The 19,618-nt window shown below is 40.5% G+C and overlaps 1 protein-coding gene across 11 annotated transcripts in view; it reads left to right on the plus strand.

The window, feature by feature from the left end:
• The window catches only part of TMEM200A (transmembrane protein 200A), a 74,964-nt gene extending 61,875 nt beyond the window's left edge, over window positions 1–13,089 (plus strand). For 10 of the 11 annotated variants that reach the window (XM_070222750.1, XM_070222746.1, XM_023649385.2 and 7 more), the window contains one exon: window positions 10,093–13,089. In XM_070222750.1, coding sequence (XP_070078851.1) covers window positions 10,109–11,584 — 1,476 coding nt within the window. In that variant the 5' untranslated portion in view covers window positions 10,093–10,108 and the 3' untranslated portion in view covers window positions 11,585–13,089. Of the gene's footprint in view, window positions 1–10,092 lie in introns of those variants that run through there. The other variant, NM_001257165.1, reaches the window with a different exon arrangement.
• The last annotated feature ends 6,529 nt before the right edge of the window (window positions 13,090–19,618 follow it).

Below are 19,618 nucleotides of genomic sequence, written 5' to 3' on the forward strand. Positions count from 1 at the left end.
AGCTTGTATAAATCCATTCTAAAAACCAAATGAGAAAATCCTCCCTCTGCAGAAATAGCTATGAGAAATCCAGCACTTTGCTTCTCTCTGGAAGGCGGAACAAGGAAACCAGGGAGGGGAAGGTTTGTACTGTTGGGTTTTTACCAGGAGCACAAATAGTTTCCAAATAGTTAGAGATAGATGAGAGAAAGACAGGCTAACTAACAGATACCTTTTTTTTTTTAATTGGAAGTCTAAAAATCTCTATTTTCCTCAATTGTTGTCGCTGCCACTGCACGTACAAGTAGGAGAAGACAGAGAAGAAGACAAACGTAGAATGTCACATGCATTCCCACCGCCTCCCTTATTTTGTTCCAATACGTTTACCATTTGTGGAGTTTGTCCAGAGGACCTGTAGAATATGCCCCTTAAATGCTGAAGGACTTCGGTATTTCTAAGCTTAGTAGATTCATTCTTTTTGTGAGTGGTGAGGACTTGGTCTTGCCATCCTTCATGAGGCCTCCCTTCATTGCTTTAAGAGCGATCCTGCTCAGATTTTACTTACGGGGAAAAAAAGGTAAAATTCTCCAGGGGAAATGGTGTAGTTTGAACTATTTTCTAATGTTTTTCTAGGGTTTTAAAAATGCTAATGTAGCTTTGACCTACCATCGGTTGGAAAACTTTATAAGAAATTTGAGGTACAGCGTGTCACTGTGGATTAAAAGATGACACAGCTCCTTGCTAATTTACATAGTGTTTTTGCTCTGATGAGAGATGGTTCCTTATTTGCAGTAGAAGAAAGCAAGACCTCTTGCATCTTTAACAGTATTGGCCCAGCTGTGTTACTCACAAAACTGGTAGACTTATGTAAGCCCTTTGATAAAGTGGAGCCACTAGAATTGAAACTTACTACTATGCTCCAGCTTTTCCCTTGTGTAAGAATGCCAACAGCATGCCCAGGATTTTCTAGGCATTTAAAATCACTGGAAAAGATACGAATACTTACTAGAGTCTCATTTTCCAATGTTGTCTCCAAAGACATGGTCACCAGACCTCTAAGTAAAGTTACCGTCTATGTTCCTCTGCAGAGGAAGGACCTGTATAAAAAATCCAATTTGTGATTTTAAATACTTCAGCTCTTTATTCAGGAATATCCCAGCTAATTTCCTGTATTTTAATAAATTTGTGACTTCTTTAGCAATAGCTTCTTTATACCAATTTCAAGTTGACTTCCTGCCAGGAAATGCAGTGAACAGGGAGTGTGACAGTCATTATAAGAGCTTGTCCAGATTTGAAGATTGGGGTACAGGGCAGGAAGCATATTTCTACTTGGGGGAAATAGGTTTCTAATTTCTTCTGTTCCTGCAGAAAATGTCTCCCACAGGGTCTCAGCAGGGTTTTTTTCTAACAGCTTATTATGGATCCGTTATTTGGCCTCCTGAAGTCTTCCGTGTTCTGTGGGCTTCGTGGCTCTTCGTCCTTGATGAGCACTTCCATTTCATTGTCCCACAGCTCATAATAGGTTTGGGCCCATATTTTATAGTTTTCCAGGCTGGCAGGTTTTGAAAGCATCAGTAACAAAAAACACGTATAGATTTCCAAGGGCATTCTCTACTCCCAGCGTTTTCTACATGCTTAGGATATACTTAACCACAAAGTGATATTTTATATTTAGTGACTTGGGTATCATTCTGCTAATTATTAAAAAAAAAAATCAGTATTTCCTTTTAGTTCCAGCACTCATACGAATGTAGAACTATACTGAATATTATGAAACCATTCTCTCCAAGGCAGACCAGCAAAGGTCCTCACAACGTACATAAAATCAGAGCTTACACTTCTTGTCACAAAATTAACATCTGGAGATTTTCATGTTCTGTCCCCCTTATGGCATCTTCTCTGGTCCCCACGTCCCCAGGCCCCGTGTTCCTCTTCGTTTTCAGACTTTTTCACGCCCGAGTGTCTCAATGGAAACAGAATAGTGCGCGCAGAATTGGTCAGGCCGCTCATCGTTTGATTCGATTGCATCATTAAGACAAGGAAAAACATCAGATCAACCAGTTTGGGTTTTCGATCTTGTTTTATTATTGCTGTTACTTTCTGTCACAAGACAGGTCTCCAAATCTGAATTATACAGAAAGGCATACTTTGTTCTTTCTGGAATCTCCCAACTGCCTCTTATATAAACTCCACTCTTTGCCACTACTGAATTATTAATGCTTCTGCCACTAAAATACACAGTCTCCATTCAGATAGTTTTTGACTCTAGGTCCCAGCACAAACTTATAGTCCTACTTTCCTCTCCATATACAATGAGCCATCATTAATTATTTAACTTAGTATATTAAAATATATTTTGGTTTCTCTACCTAAGCAATAAAAGAGTTAATATCACTGAGCAATGAGGAGTTAATAATAATAGCTATTGTTTATTGAGAATTTACTACAATCAACACTATAGTAAACATTTTATATATATTACTTCATTTTGTCCTCAAAATGACCATATACTTGGACACAACTAATGTTACTAATGTAGACCTTAGTTCCCAGACAGTGAGCTGGGCTTTGCATTCATTGTGTCCTTTGCTTTACAACAGCCTTACAGGTATTGTTACTATCCCCACTTTACAGATGAGGAAACTGAGGCTCCAAGAGGTTGAGTCAGTTGTTCAAGTGTGGCTATTAAGTGGTTGGTAGGAATCAAGCCCCCTCGCCCAGGTCTTCTGCCTCCAGTGTATTATATACTGTCTATTAAAGAAGGGTTTTGCCATCTTACAGATGGAGGAACTGAGATAAGAGTTTAAAACAGCTTGTCCAAGGTTGTATGGCTATCAAGTGTCTCTGATTCCAGTGTTCATGTGCAAAACCATGATGCTGCCCATACGTTAAGAAATGATTTCTAGGAGCCGGCCCGGTGGTGCAGTAGTTAAGTCTGTGTGCTCTGCTTCGGTGGCCCAGGGTTCACCGGTTCGGATCCCAGGTGAGGATCTAGTCACCACTTATCAAGCCACGCTGTGGCAGGCATTCCACATATGGAGCAAGATGGGCACAGGTGTTAACCCAGGGCCAGTCTTCCTCTGCAAAAAGGAGGATTGAAGGCAGATGTTAGCTTAGGGCTAATCTTCCTCAAAAAAAAAAAAAGAGAAATGATTTGCAGTCTATTCTTATTTTTTAAAGTTTAATATGATTGAACTATTAGTCACCCATATGCATTTTCTGTTTCAGCTCTGGCAAAGATATAGACTAAAAATCCTCTTCTAAAAGTTTAAAATGTCTCTACTGGGAAGAAAGTCCTAAAACTCTTTCTAGCTTGAACAGAAAATCTTTCCATCTGTCACATTTGTCATACCACATGGGGTTTTTATATAATGTTTTTGTTTGGTCCTGAAGGCATAGATTAATTTTTACTTCCTTTTGGCAGATACCGCATATTCTGGTGAATTTTTAAACCTCAAGATAAGAATAAAAATTCAAGCATGTAACTAAGACAATACAAATATATTTAAAATAATAGGAATACTTCAGCCTGTTATTGAAAAGATGAAGAAAAACCATAGGACAAGGACCCTTGTGAGACAGTGAAGGACAGGATGAATTAGAATCTGTCTACATGGCCAGCTCCTACTGATGCGCCAAGCCCCTATGAACTGCTGCCACTTCTTGGATGCCTCCCCTGATTTCTCCAGATAGTGAGGAAGAGCATTCTCCAGTATCACTCCATCATAGCAATTAGTTCATTTCATTTTAAATGCGTACTTTGACTGCTTTCCCACTGAACTCTGTATTCCGTGCAATCAGAGACCAGGTATTATTAACTCTGTGCCCCTATGCCCAGCACATTTCAGTCTTTTCAAGCATCCATCAAGTCAGTTCACAGTCAACAGACGAACTTACATATTTATTACATTCCGGGCCCTCTGCAAGGTATTGGGATAATGTGAAAAAAAATAGAAAGAGGAACATGTAATCAAGAGTGAACGTTGGACTGGGAGTCTGAAAACTTGAATTCCAGTCCTATTCTTTCTGCCAATTCATTGTTGGATCTTAGATGACATTCCTGGTCCTTTCTTGGCGAAAAGGAATGTCTGGATTCAAAGACTTCTAAAGTCTCTCAATTCTGCAGGCCTATTTACCTATCAGCATCTTAGATATAAGTGTGTGAATGCATCTAGAACCATGTCTGATGTATGGTAGGCTCAGAATGTGGTCAGAAAAGTAGGTCAGTGTGCTCAGAAGAGGACCTGAGTGTACAGGAATAAACTTCTGTGAGTGTTTAAACTGAAAACTGGTATGGACTAGTGCCATGAAAAGCAAATTCCAGACTGGGTTTAAGCTTGTAAAGACAGTAAAAGGTAACAACAATAAGGCTTTTAAGACTATTATTGAAGCAAGAATAGGGGAGGATAAGCCTGAAGATAGAAGCGCTGATCTAGTGTTAATATGATACACAAGGCAGAAATCTTCCGAGTCAAGGAGAAAGAGCTTTCTGCTGCAAGAGGGGCAGTAAACATGGTCCGGAGGGGAAGATGAGCCCAAGGTAGGTGAGCTGACAGTAATGGAGTGTTTGAATGAGGCAAGAGTCTACATCTGGAGTGAGAAAGGTAGAAAATGAGACTGAATTCCTGCTGGTGATTTCTGAGATCTGCAATGACTGGGTAGCATGGCAGAGGCCTGGAGATAGTCCAACAGGGCCCTGGTTTGCACAGTGAAGGTATGTTGCACAAATTTTGAGCTGGTAATCTTGATACCTGTTGCTGGCATAATTGTGGCTGATCTATGGACATTAGGAATGGAAAATAGGATGATCAAAGTGTGGCCAAAAGTTAACCCAAACTAATTTTTATTTTGGCTTGGCAAGAGAAGAATATTATGTATATCTGTCTTTTAGTTTGCTTTTGACAAAATCATATCTTTTTTTTTTCTTTTTCGAGGAAGATTAGCCCTGAGCTAACATCTGCTGCCCATCCTCCTCTTTTTGCTGAGAAAGACTGACCCTGAGCTAAGATCCATGCCCATCTTCCTCTACTTTATACGTGGGATGCCTCCCACAGCATGGCTTCCCAAGTGGTGCCACGTCTGCACCCAGGAGCCAAGCCGGTGAACCCCAGGCCGCCAAAGCAGAACGTGCGCACTTAACCACTGAGCCACCGGTGGGGCCAGCCCTGACAAAATCATGATATCTTTTTAGAGAATATGGAAACGTTGAGTGTGACTAACCCTCTAGTTAGGTTTATTTATAGCTAGTTGAATGGCCTCATGAGAAAGATGATTGCTGATCATTATATTCTTGAGGCCAAAGAACGTTATTTTGAGCCCTATACTTCTGCAAAGCCAGATATCAGTTTTTACTAATTACATGAATGAATATCTACACAAATTAACAGTGTCCACCTAGGAGGAGGTGTCTAGTGAAATACCACAGGGCTCTGGGCTCTATACTTGATCTTCAAGTTCTAAAAGTTTGGATGAAGGTTTGGTTCCAGAGAAATTGATAAGCAAAAACTCTGTGCCCAAGTTAACAAAATGAAGTTCGGTGTAGCAAAATTCTTCACTTGGGTCTTTGAAGAAATAAGTCCCGGCCCTGCCCTGTCAGGGAAGGTAGGGAGCAAAGAGGAGTGTGGAGGTGGGGAGTGGTGTGCTCTGAGTCAGCACCTTCCTGTGCCGGAGGAGATCTACACAGTGTGAGGGGCCTGATGCTCACCCAAGGACACGTCTTCAGCCTCATCTCTTACACCTGGCTTTTCCTGGGATGTCAGTGTGATTCGAGAAATGGAAGTCGGTTGGTCCATAGTTGCAGTTTTAAAGGCAAAGCAGCATTCTTGAAGGTCTGGTTTTCTGATGGAAACACGAATCAAAATAAGGAAAACTGACAAGGAAAGAAAACCTCGAGTGAGAGCAAATTTGGAGGTCTAGCCATATCTCAGACTCTGTAAGACACAGACTCTGGAGCTGCCGCCGAGCTGTGTGACCTTAGGCAACTTACCTAAACTCTCTGAGCATCAGTTTTCTCCTCTGAAAAATAGAGCTCATATTATTGTCTCTGCTTCCAGAATTGTTGTGAGAATCCATATGTTCTTAGACCTAAAGCTCTTAGAATAGTGCCAGACCGTGGGCAGTCTGAGTTAGCTCTTATGCTATCATTGCTATTATTAAAACTTAGGAAGATGCTGTCGTTTGTTATGAAAAGGAGACTGTAGTTAACAGGGTCTCTATCGCCCATGCCCTCCACGCCACCAAAAAAACCAAAAGTGACCAAAGTGAGGGTGGAGGGGATGGAGTTTGGCAGCACGAATGAAAACATAGACAGAGGCTGATTTCGCTTATCCTGGACACTTTGGACCAAGTTGACATTGCAGTTTGAAGATGCAGACTACAATGTTCTCTCCAGGTTTTATAGTCTCATCAGGTGTAAGCAAAACTGCCTGTAGCATCCTCAGGCTATTTCCCAGGATGAGCCTCTCATTACTGCGTTCAGCTACAAGTTGAGGTTAATTTTCCTAAGATGACGACAACGTATTTGTGTCTTACTCTGGGTCCACTGCGAATGAGTGTAAAATGCAAGTTTGAGAAAGACGCTGGTCCCCTTCTGAGACCTGGCCCCCTTCCTCTCCAGCCTTACCTGGTCTCCGCCTGAGGGTTGAGCTGTATGCTTAGGGCACACTGGAGCTCTGACCTCCAGCCTTTCTTTCACTTGACCTTCTCCGAAATGCTATTCACTTGACTTTTTTTTTTTTTTTAGGACGATTAGCCCTGAGCTCATATCTACCGCCAATCCTCCTCCTTTTATTGAGGAGTCTTGGCCCTGAGCTAACATCTGTACCCATCTTCCTCTACTTTATATGTGGGACGCCTGCCACAGCATGGCTTGCCAAGCGGTGTGTAGGTCGGCGCCCAGGATCTGAACCAGCAAACACCCGGCCCCTGAAGCATAGTGCATGAACTCAGCTGCTGCACCACCAGGCTGGCCCCTCACTTGACTTTTTTCCTGTGATAAATATCAGAATGCATGAAGCCTACTATAAAGGCCCTCCATAATTGAGACTTTCACTCTATGGGTTCTCTCAGTCCCTTTTGTTTAGATAGATTAGCTCCGTCATTAGGTTTCAAGCTCTTGAAGCCGGGACTGAGTTTGTGCCCCCTTGTTTTCCCCTCAAGGTCGGGTTGGGTTGTCTTAGTATTGAATTGCCCTAAATCGCATTCAAGGAGGACATTGGCCCCCAACCTGAGCTTGCTAATCCTTGGGAGTCTTGGTGTCCCTTGGGGCCTGGCCAGCATAGTCGGGCTGAAGAAGCTGTGTACTCCTTCCATTGCCCCCTCATTCTATTCTTTATTTCTAAACTCCTCCAGGAGTCTTTTCTCCTCTCATTTTCTATGCATTTTCACACTCAAACTGACCTTGCTTTATCTTGCTGTCTGGGCTCACCTGCTTTACTTGCTCACATAGGAGCCCAGTCACTCATCGCTCTTTCCCAACTTCCTGTCCTCATCTATCTTTCTCAAAATAATTGCCTCTCTTCCAGCCCCCTTTCCTCTATCAGCATCAGGAACGGAAAATGGGGATGCTAGCAGAAAATGCTTTAACAAGTGGGGGAGGACTAGGAATCTGGATGGAAGGGTAACTCAACATGGTTGCTTTTAAACCAGATAAAAGCTTTTTGCCCTTGTTTTCATTCTATTCAGAAGGATTTCAGTCTAAATCCCTATCCTGCCATATGGAAATAACTGAGTTAGATGGCTGCTATCCAATCTAAGCATTTTATTCAAACATTTGAAACTGGTTTGGGTTCTAGAATCCATAGGTTGACACTAAGCTTTGTTCTATCCAAGATTTGGGAGAAGTCCTGAGTGGTAGTATGTATACTTTGATAAATTGTGTAGACTAGAGCCGTGGGTTATGATATCGTTTGTTCTTCCAACATTAAATATTTTAATCCTAGTTAAAATTTCCCTGGAGACTGGATTTACTCACCAGCTTGTTCAGCTAGCTAAAACTGTAGATGCCGTCCACAACCCTGTTCTTTAAACACAATTCAGAAATCATAAATAGCAATTCAGAAGGAGAGGTTGATTTTGCAAGATGAGGTTTGATGCCATAACAAAACCCTCTCAGAAATTTGCCAGAGACCTTGTGAGTCTTAAAATATCCTGCGTTTCCCACCAGCCAGACTTGGCAGCTTGAGAACGATTCATAACAAATAATGACAAATATTTTACCAACTCACAAAATGTTGCTTTTTGTCTTGGTATTAATTTTCTTTGTTCACATTTTTAACTAGGAAGGTTAGTATAGTAATATGATGGTCATCCAGCTAATCTCAGGAAAAGGATTACTTCCTTACTGAGTGGTTTAGCAAATATTTCTTGACCACTGGCTATGTACAAGGTACTATATTGAATGTTTATGGTAATAAAAAGATGAATTAAACTTGATGTTTGACCACAGGAAGTGAAAGAACCAAGATGTTATAATATGGTGAGTGCTGTAGAAAACTTGCTAAAAATGCTCTGAGGAATGAGAACTCTGTGGAATTTGCTGAGTCCACCAGAGAAGCCTTCATAAAGGAAGTGGGATATGAGCTTTGATGACTAGCCAGATGTTAATATGTGAAATTAGGGGGAGAAGAAGGGGGATCTAGACAGATGAAACATTATTAACAAAGTCTCAGAAACAGTATAGTACGGAGCACAGGGAATATTGTTGGTTTTGGTTTTATGTAAATGAAAGGGAAGAGTAGAGATAAAGATAAATTTAAGTCTGAAATCTCAGATTAAACTTTGGTAGGTAGTGGGGATTATTTTATCCATTATTCCACTCTTTAAACAACTCCAGAGCTGTGTTTTGGGATAATAACCTGCCCTCCGTATGTAAGCTTGATTGTGGAGAAAGAGAAATTGGAGTTTTGAAGACTGGTTGGGAGGTTATTATAATGGTCTAGTAAGAGTTAGTAAGAGTTGCACTAGGCTAGGAAGAGGAGGGTTGGAACAGAGTGGTGAACTTGATGGTGGTGAAAATTTCCAGGATTTAGAACCTGATTGGAAGATGAGAGGAAGAAGAAAGGGTGGAGTTAAAGATAACTATGAAGAGTCAAGCCTGAGAACTGACACCATCAGAAAAGTCAGACAAGTCAAGTAGTGCCACTGGAAGGAGAATTCAGCCGTGTGTGGTGTGTGGTGGAAGGAGAGTTCAGCTTTGCTAGCGGTGCACAAATATATATACTATACATGTGTTCCCCGACGGAGAGTTGAAATGTGAAATTGAAACTCAGGCTATGACTTGAAATATAGGCTTGGGACTCATTAGCATAAAGGAAAGGGTGGAAGGTGTAGAAGTGGATATGGATGCCAAGAGAGAGTGTAAAGAGAAGATGGCCAAGGACAGGACCCTCGGGGGAAGGTGGTCTCCTTTTAGGTGAGGGAAGATGAGCCAAAACTGAAATAGTCAGCAAGATCAGAGAGGAGCCAGGAAGACTCATAAAAGACTGGAGAAGAGAGTCTCAAGAAAGGAGAGGCCAGTAGTATCTATGGAAACAGAGAAGTAAGGAAGATGAGAATTGAGAGGGAGATATTAAATGTGGTAGTTAAGAGTTCACTAGTGACTCTCATAAGACTGGTCTTAGAATCATAAATTGCTGGACTGTATTCTCTTTGTAAGTCTAGGGTTTTTGGGGGGCCTATTAAGTGTTCTGGATTTTTCCATTTCTTTGAAATAAAACAAATAATGAAGGATGAGGTGTGTGTGTGTGTGTGTGTGTGTGTGTGTGTGTGTATGTATGTGTGTGCATGCATGCACATGTGAGAGAGAGAGAGAATGTGTCTTGGGACCAGGGGACTATTTTACATAATAAATGATAAAATTATTTAAGTAAAATACACCTTGAGCTCATATCTCATTAATAATAGAAACACTAATTCAGCCAAAAAAGGGAATCTCCAGAATTTTACATTAGTCAATAAGCAAAACTTCTACCCAAACTATGTCAATTAAAAAGATATTCTTGTGTCCCATTTCGTTATACGAAGCAACAACTATAACAAAAATATATAAATAATTGCTGAATTGGTGAGCATACCCCAGAACATACTTGCATTACCTTTCTCCCTTCTTTTCAGAATAAAAGACCAAGCTATGATAGCAACTGGAGGAGTGATAACCGGCCTGGCTGCCTTGAAGAGGCAAGACTCTGCCAGATCACAGCATCATGTTAACCTCAGCCCATCGCCTGCTGCTCAAGAAAAGAAACCAGTCAGGCGTCGGCCTCGGGCTGATGTTGTGGTTGTTCGAGGCAAAATCCGGCTTTATTCCCCATCTGGTTTTTTCCTCATTTTGGGAGTGCTTATCTCCATTGTAGGAATTGCAATGGCAGTCCTTGGATATTGGCCCCAAAAAGAACATTTTATTGATGCGGAGACAACACTGTCAACAAACGAAACTCAGGTCATTCGGAACCAAGGCGGTGTGGTAGTTCGCTTCTTTGAGCAACATTTACATTCTGATAAAATGAAAATGCTTGGCCCTTTCACAATGGGGATTGGCATCTTCATTTTCATTTGTGCTAATGCCATTCTTCATGAGAACCGTGACAAAGAAACCAAAATCATACACATGAGGGATATCTATTCCACCGTCATCGACATCCACACGCTAAGGATCAAGGAGCAAAAGCATATGAATGGCATCTACACTGGTTTGATGGGAGAAACAGAAGTCAAACAAAATGGGAGCTCCTGTACCTCAAGACTGGCAGCAAATACCATTGCCTCTTTCTCAGGTTTTAGGAGCAGTTTTCGGATGGACAGCTCTGTCGAGGAGGATGAGCTTGTGCTAAATGAAAGCAAAAGTCTGGGGCATCTTATGCCACCTTTGTCCTCTGACAGCTCTGTCTCTGTCTTTGGCCTCTACCCACCTCCTTCCAAGACAACCGATGATAAGACCAGCGGCCCTAAGAAATGTGAAACCAAGTCGATTGTGTCATCATCCATCAGTGCATTCACGTTGCCTGTGATCAAACTTAATAACTGTGTTATTGATGAGCCCAGTATAGATAGCATCACGGAGGATGCTGAGAACCTCAAAAGTAGGTCAAGGAATTTGTCAATGGATTCCCTCGTGGTCCCTTTGCCCAACACCGCTGAGTCCTTCCAGCCCGTCAGCACAATGCTCCCGCGGAATAATTCCGTTGGGGAGTCATTGTCAAGTCAGTACAAGTCCTCTGTGGCCCTTGGAGCTGGGGCTGGACAGCTCTTATCTCCTGGGGCTGCTAGAAGACAGTTTGGGTCCAACACATCCTTGCATTTGCTCTCGTCGCATTCAAAGTCCTTAGACTTAGACCGGGGTCCCTCCACCCTGACTGTTCAGGCAGAACAACGGAAACATCCAAGTTGGCCTCGGTTGGATCGAAGCAACAGCAAAGGGTACGTGAAACTAGAGAACAAAGAGGACCCGATGGAGCGATTGCTCGTGCCCCAAGCCACAATCAAAAAAGACTTTACCAATAAGGAGAAGCTTATTATGATTTCAAGATCTCACAATAATTTGAGTTTTGAACATGATGAATTTTTGAGTAACAACCTAAAGCGAGGAACTTCTGAAACAAGGTTTTAATGTTAAAAAACATATCATTTTACAAGGCTATATATTTTAAAACTATTTTCACTAGTGTTTCCTCATTAAACATTGCTTGTAAGCCTTTTTAATCAAATGGTTTGTAGTGTATTAGACCTGGCTACTTAATTCTCTGGAGATGGTTGTATGCTCTGGTTACTTATGATGGCAGTATTCTATATTATCACATATGATTTTATTTTTCCCACTTATTTGAAAGCTTATGATCTCTTTCCACTCATGATCTTTTATTAATATGAATTCAAAATACTTCCATCTGAATTAAAGTTCCTTTTCTTTTCTTTTAAGTTCTTTCATTGATGCTCATATTTATAGAACGAAGTGTCCAGTTAGCAAAAGGTAGGGTACCAAGTGTGGACTAGAAGTACCAAATTCCAGCCCAAGATTCAACGTGTATTTATAAATGAGTGTGAGTGCAAATCAAGATGTGATTTTCTGAATAGTTGCTTTTATATAGGATTGGTTAAATTGTTTAAAATGGAAAAGATCTAGCTTCTGTGTGAGCTAAATAATATGAATTGGTTAAATTGGTTTAGTTCTGTGTGAGCTAATTGATATGAATTGATCAAGTCAATTATGACTTCTACTCGGAATTCTAGGAAGATAGTATTTTTTTCAAAATCAGTTCTATTTTTAGTGATATGTTATCAAGAAACCATGTATTCAAGAACCATGGCTGAGAATGCCAGATATTCTTAGGGGTAAATAGCTATAATTTTAGATATTCAGAATCAAAATTTCTTTGCAGCTGACTTGAAAAATGAATGAACCAATATAGTTTTTAGAAATGCTATCTTAAAGTAATTATATCCATGAAGAAAATATTGACTAATGAATTAAAATACATTATATGCTAGTTAATGTTGATAGTCTCTATACCTTTTCCAGGTCGTCTCTGTTACCCACTATCTACTCATTCCCACATCCTTATTATCCCCCAATATTTTTTAGATCCTGTTATTTGGAAAATAATCAGCTAACCTTGACATTTCTTTTTATCTTCGCATATCACTAACTTGGTGGTTCAAGAGAAATTAGTCCTTGATAAATTGCCTTGAAATTTACTTTGTGCTGGAAAACCTTATGAGGACTCCAAAGACTTTCTTATGGTGTAATAAATATTTAGGATTGTGGTTCTCAGTTATTGAAAATTATAAATATTAAAATAGATTTTTCATCAGAAAATTTTCATGTTTTCCATTAAGGTAACATAATTTTAAGAATTGTTTCATGGAATACTCAGGAAATTTTACAAGTTTTCCCCAATGTCTAAATGTTTCTGAACATCAGTGTTGCAGATATTGCGGAAGAGGAGAAGGAAGATATATTTCTGTTTGTAGCTCCCCACGATTCCCCCTGTGTTGGCGTCATGAGCTTGCCTGAGGCACAGTGTTACTTGTTAGAACATCAGGCCTGTGTATTGTAATACAGTGGGCTCAATATTTTACTATAAAGCATTTAATAAACTTCTGTTCTTAATAGAAGTTTGTGTTCTTCATACATTTGCCATTATTTTCTAAATAAAATGTACATTTCTGCTTAAAGTACTGTTTCTCAAACTTTGAGGTACGTTCTACTGAAGGTTCTTGATACCCTGGTATAGGTACTGGGTGCTGTGGCTTTTTTATTTTGCTTCTATTTGGTTAAAGAGCTAGGTCCATCCACCTGTTGAATTAGGCTCTTTTCATATGTTGTCATCTTGGTGTGATGGTTAATTTTATGTGTCAACTTGACGGGGCTAAGGGATGCCCACATTTCTAGGTGTGTCTGTTAGGGTGTCTCCAGAAGAGATTAGCTTGAATCTGTAGATGAAGTAAACAAAATTGTCCTCACTAATGCAGGTGGACATTGTCCAATCCGTTGAAGGCCTGAATAGAACAAAAAGGCAGAGGAAGGGCTAATTCCCTCTCTGTGCTTCAGCTGGGACATCCATCTTCTCCTGCCTTTGGACGTCAGTGCTCCCGGTCCTCAGGCCTTCAGACTCAGACGGGGCCTTGAGTTTGTACCAGAACTACACCACCAGCTTTCTGGGCCTTTCTAGCTTACGAGAGGCCGGAAATCGTAGGACTTCTTGGCTTCTAGTCATGTGAGCCAATCCTCATAATAAATCTCTCTATGTATCCTGTTGGCTCATTTTCTCTGGAGAACCTTGTTTAATACACTTGGGATCATTTCCACTTAAAATTTCATTGACTCTCCGGAAAATAACGCGATGTATAGCATCTAGCAAATGTCAGTGATACTCCCAGATTTGAAAACGATGGCTCTCAACACCTTTGATGTGACAAATGACTAAAGCTGTATAATTTGCTCAGTTCACCCCTGAAAGGGCTGTAGCAACTTGAAGAGGACTAAACAGCATGGGTCTTGAAGGATCCCAAAAAAGGAATTTGGGGCTCAAAGCAGTGATTCCTAGTCAACCTTCTCTCCATCAAAAAGCCTGAGGTTTTTATTTACCAAACAAATTAACTTTATCAAATGATAAATAGTTTTCTCATTTTAAATTAGTCAAAGACACTTGTTGCTAATTAAAGCTTCAGATGAATGGGAAGTAGCTAATGTTAGTGTATCAACTTGGTATAATTCCACCCAAAAACAAGGAAACCTGAAATTAGTTAGACTGTATTCTGTACACTTCCCTTGGGCTTTTATAAGCATTGAAAATTATTTAGAATCTCCATTTCTTCCTCTGGGAAACCCCAGGAATCTGGTCCGTGGGCTAGCTGCCTCCAGTCCAGTTTCTACGGCGTGTGGCTGATCTGAGTATTAGCCTGCTCGGGCTGCCATAACAAAATACCTAACACTGGGTGGCTTAAACAATAGAAACTTCTTTTCTCACAGATCTAGAGGCTAGAGGTCCAAGATAAAGGTGTTTGGTCTCTCCTGAGGCCTGTCTCCTCGGCTTGCAGAAGGTCACCTTCTTGCTGTGTCTTCACATGGCCTTTGCTCTGTGTCTGCTCACCTCTTCTTATAAGGACACCATCATACTGGATTAGAGCCCCACCCTGTCAGTCTGTTTCACCTTAATCACCTTTTTAAAGGCCCTATCCCCAAATATGGTTACATCCTGAGGTACAGGGGCTTAGAATTTACACATGTGAATACGAGGGGCACAATTCAGCCCATGCCATGGGCTGTACCCTTGAGAGGTGGGAAAGCTGAGAGAGAGTTTTCTTAGCTGAGTAGGTGGGAAGACCGCAACATCCCCCATGGCTTTGCCACCCCAGTTCCATAGCCTTGTGTAAATCACTTAAACTCTCAATTTCAGTTAATTCAACTTCAATTAATTTCTTAATTTCAGGCCTTAGATTCCTCAGCTGTGAACTGAGATGAGTAAGAACATAAACCATAAGGTCCTTTCTAACTCTAAAGGTCCAGGGTTCTTGGTGCTCTGGGATGAAGATGCACTGCCTCTCACTATCTCATTCCTGCAGTTTGCTTCTCAAATGAGGGGCAGGACCTGTGGTGGAGCAGAGTGGTTAGACTCATGGATGTTGGAACCAGAGTACTGGGTGCAAATCCTGGCTCTGCCACTTTCTTGTCAAGTGGCCGTGGGCATGGGCAATGACTCATCAGAGGTGCTGAGAACTGGTGAGGCAAGCCCACCAGTGCGTACCAACCAAGGGTCAGCCCTGTTCCCCAGCTGCTGTAGAGTAAATGAGCTGATGCTCATAGAGGGTCTGGGATGATGCTGGGGTGCACACAGAGTGAGCATTCAACATGTATGTGCTGTTACTACCTAAAGGGTCACCTAAGAGCTTTCCAACCTTCACCTCCTCTCCATCCCACCCCCAAATATATCCCCTGTGGTAGGGTGAATAAAGGCCCCCTAAAAATGCCCATGTCCCACTCCCTGGAACCTGCGAATATTACCTTATATGGCAAAATAGACTTGCAACTCTAAGTTAAGGATCTTGAGATGGGGGACAGTATCTTGGATTATTCAGGTGGGATCAATGTAACCACAAGAGTCCTTAAAAGAAGGAGGCAGAGGAGGATTGACCACAGAGGAGAAGATGATGTGAGCAAAGCACAGAGAGAATGGAAGATGCTAAGATCCCGGCTTTGAAGATGGAGGGAGGAGCCAAGAGCCAAGAAATGCAAAGAATGAAGCTCTAGAAGCTGGAAAAAGCCAACAAGTGGATTTTCCCCTCAGAGCCTCCACAGGAACCAGCCCTACGGACACCTTGACTTTAGCCAGCTGAAACTGATTTTGGAATCCTGGCTTCCGAAACTGTAAGAGAATAAACATGTGATAAATAGACTTAAATAAATTTAATCCACTAAGTTTGTGTAATTTGTTACAGCAGCCATAGGGAACTAATACTTTCCCACAAACCAGAGAAGCTTCTTCAGAACAGTGAGCCAGGAGTCGGCAGATTTATAAGCAAGGCGGAAGGTATCCAGACCAGGTGACGGCAGGTGGCCTAAAGCAGAACGTCTGATCAGTTTTAGATTCACTTTAGCGTCGATAATCTTGATGTAAGTATAATAACCTAAACAAAAGAGGCAGAGCTTCTTTGAAGCAGGAAATAATGATTTTGATACTTAACACAAGCTATAAAATCCCATAGTTGGCTAACAGCAGCACCAATTGTAAAAGCTTTCAGGCTCAAATTAGTGTTTCTGTCTATATAATTTTAGAAGAAAAAGTGGTAATACCGGTAAAAAGGAAAACTTTTTTTAGCACAACATTGTTTCAAAATTAGTTACTTGTTTTAGCAGTGCAAATTTAACCCTTTTTAATACTTACAGAAACACACCATGTAAAATAAAAATTTGAAGTAAAGTAAATCTGCAAAAAAAGATCCATCAGGCCTGCCCAAGAACAGGGCTCATTAAAGTCACAGAATTAGGTCACATACCTTTACATGTCGGCAGGTCAATTCCGATTCTTGAAACACGTCTTTGGTAAACTTACTTACATTTATATTTCTTCTGCTGCTGACAGTGTAAAAAAAGAGAAAATAAGGAATAAATAGGATACAGGAAACCTACACACAGGATCTTGTCATTCTCACAACATCAAGTTGGTTTTTGCTATAATCCCAAACTTAGTGTGTTTTCTTATTGCTTCCCTTTACTACTGGTTAGTTCAGTAGCTATTTTATTACAGAAATGATTGAAAAAATTCATTTTAGTTTTGTCTCCTTTCCTATTAATTCACCATGTAATAGTCTGAGGTTTCTAATAATTCTCTAGTTCCTTCTCATCATCCAATAGCACAGACTGTGTCTCCAGGAGCATGTGCACTCTACAAATTAGATTAAGATTTTGTTTGCAGTGCAATTGTTTATAATCTAGACAAGGCCACAATACTTGTGGTATAAAATATAGAATACTTGCTAATAGAAACACAAAAATCTGGAATTTAGAAGCAATAAGGACATTAGAGCTGACGCCCAGTGGAACACAGAAGTTAGTGTCCAAATCAGGACTGGAATCCAGGACTGTTGATTGCCAGTATCCACGTCAATTAAAATCAAACCAGGCTTTTAAAAACATATATTCAAAATCTGATGAATAGATTTGGGGTTTTTTAGGACTCGTAGGGAGAATAGTATCTAAAATCTCAGGCAGAAAATATAGTTTGAAATGTTCGTAATATCTTAGAAGGGTGTGTGGGGTGAGTGGGGGTGGGAGGTGATATACGAGGGACTAACCCTATCGAAGTTACAGAGTTTGGAATGGGAGTTTTTAGTATTTATTTTAACACTGATTTCCTGTTTTTTAATATATTAACTATGTAACTCTGACATGAAAATTATGCCATTTCGCCCTTCTGAGCCATTGTATTATCTTTGAACAAGATCTATGGAACTAAAATGAGTAATTTGCATCCATATTCAATAAACCATATGAACTAGAAGGAAGATGGCAAGACAAGGAGGAGGGAGGGAAGCAGTATGGGATTTTGGGGACAGAGGGAGGAGAAAATGCCATATGAGTTTCCTGCTTATTGAAAACCCATGCACAGCAAAAGGCATTCCGTTTACACTTTATTTGGAATAAAACCAAGCTCATAATTTTTAATCACTGAAACGGTGAGAAAATATTCTTAGTTGATTTTAAAATATGTTTTAGTAGACGTTGACAATGTGTATTAATCCAGCTCATTTGAGTCATTCACCCTAAGGGTTAGTGGATTAATCATTAATTTGAAGTTGTCAACTAATGAGTCATCAATAGCTCAAAGCTGTTCAGAAATTATTATTTACAAAATGAAATTATTTTCTTTCTGCATTCAGATATTTTCTGTCTTCAGTAGGTATATATTTTTCCCCAAAGCATTTCCAAATTCCAAATGCATTACCCTGTGTTGTCATTTACAATGTTAATAACCTGAGAAGTCAAATTAACTTTCCAGCCCGTTAGTTGAAGAGTTAAAGAGATACCTTTCAAAGTCTCTTGCATTTTATGAGCTTGTTTTTATAGTCTATTACTGACTCAGGGCCTTAAGAGAGTCGAATAAAATATATATGAGCAAAAAGTATGAAAGACATAGAGAACCTGGATTATATTCAATATAGGCTCTAATTATCCCTAATAGTGTAGTATGCTCATTACCATTTAACAGACAGGACAAAATTCTCTTGTGAAGAAATCTAAAGTGAAATATATTCTCTTTGGCATGTGAACACTACATTGTGCTTTATATTGACTAACAATGTGTTCATCAGCTTACAAAGTAAATTTAATACAAGCCATTCTTTTCTTACTCTAGAGTTCTGGCAGTGACATACACTAAGAAATTTTGATACAAAATATTGTAAGTTTATAAAATTACACCAAAACATCTAGTCTTCAAACTATAGCCTTCTCTCAAATATTTAAATATTTAGTATTTAATCTATGGATCATTCAGACAGAACCCTGCATAGTCTCTCTCATTACTCCTCTGACCTTATCAACTACTCCCCCTCACTCAGCTGCACCCACTCGCTTTTCTTCCTGTGCATGGAACACAACAGGCTTTTACCTGCTTTAAGGCTTTCTCCACTGTATGCCTTTTTGCCTGAAATGCTATTCCTCCAGACAGCAGCCCCTGCCCTGGACCAAGGGGCGTGCCTTCCTCATTTCAGAGGCTGAGATAGTATTTATGGTTTACTCCTTTCTCATGCTTTCTCCCTCCCCCAGCTCCCCAAAGCATAGCTTGAAACTACATCTGTGTCCTGCCTCCTTTGGACCACAGATGCTGATTCTTACCGGAGCTGTGTCTTTCACATCTTCCTCTCTTGCTGTCCTGTCATTAGCTGTTCCCTGTCTATTTAGGTTCTCAACCACACCTAGGTTTTTCCTTTTGATTTGACACCCCAAGCTACTTCTTCCCCTTTGCTTTCAGGGCTTTCTTCAACTATTATTCATACATTTAAAGTTATTTGCATGATATTACCGGTTATGGAAATAATGTGTGGTCGCTATAAAAAAAATAAACCTGTCCCAACAAAATGGAACTGTATAACTGAGAAAGTGAAATGTCCCCCATGATCCCACCCTCAGACAGCCACTGTCACAATCACTTCTTGAGAGCCCATTGTGTACCAGGCATTGTGCTAGGCACTGCAGAAACAAAGCCAATTAAGACATTGCCTGTCCTTCAAAGAGCTTACAAAACTTGGGTAACCAAATCCTCCTTCACTGCGTGGACATAGCCAGTGGACAAAGGCCATGGCCTTTAGCTCACACCTTGCTCTGGACACTAACCATTCACTCTGGCCTGGGTCACTGTCCTGCCTCTATGGTCCGCTCTAGCCTTGTGGATGAACAGAACTCCTGCTGACAGCATGAAGGATGAGGAGGTGGAAACCGTGGACTCAGAATGAAGAGGCTGGATAAGGCCAGGAAGACCAAAGCAAACAGTTTTGAAAAGACTATATCTGACATGATCCAGAAACTCAAAAATTGTTTAGTCATGTCACCTATAACGGAATGGATTTGAGTATATTCTAAGTTTCTTGCTTTCTCAGTGACAGATCTTCTGAGAACTAAAATCATTATAAAAAAACGAAAGGA

The sequence above is a fragment of the Equus caballus genome, chromosome 10 (assembly GCF_041296265.1).
Source record: "Equus caballus isolate H_3958 breed thoroughbred chromosome 10, TB-T2T, whole genome shotgun sequence".
Lineage (NCBI taxonomy): Eukaryota > Metazoa > Chordata > Mammalia > Perissodactyla > Equidae > Equus > Equus caballus.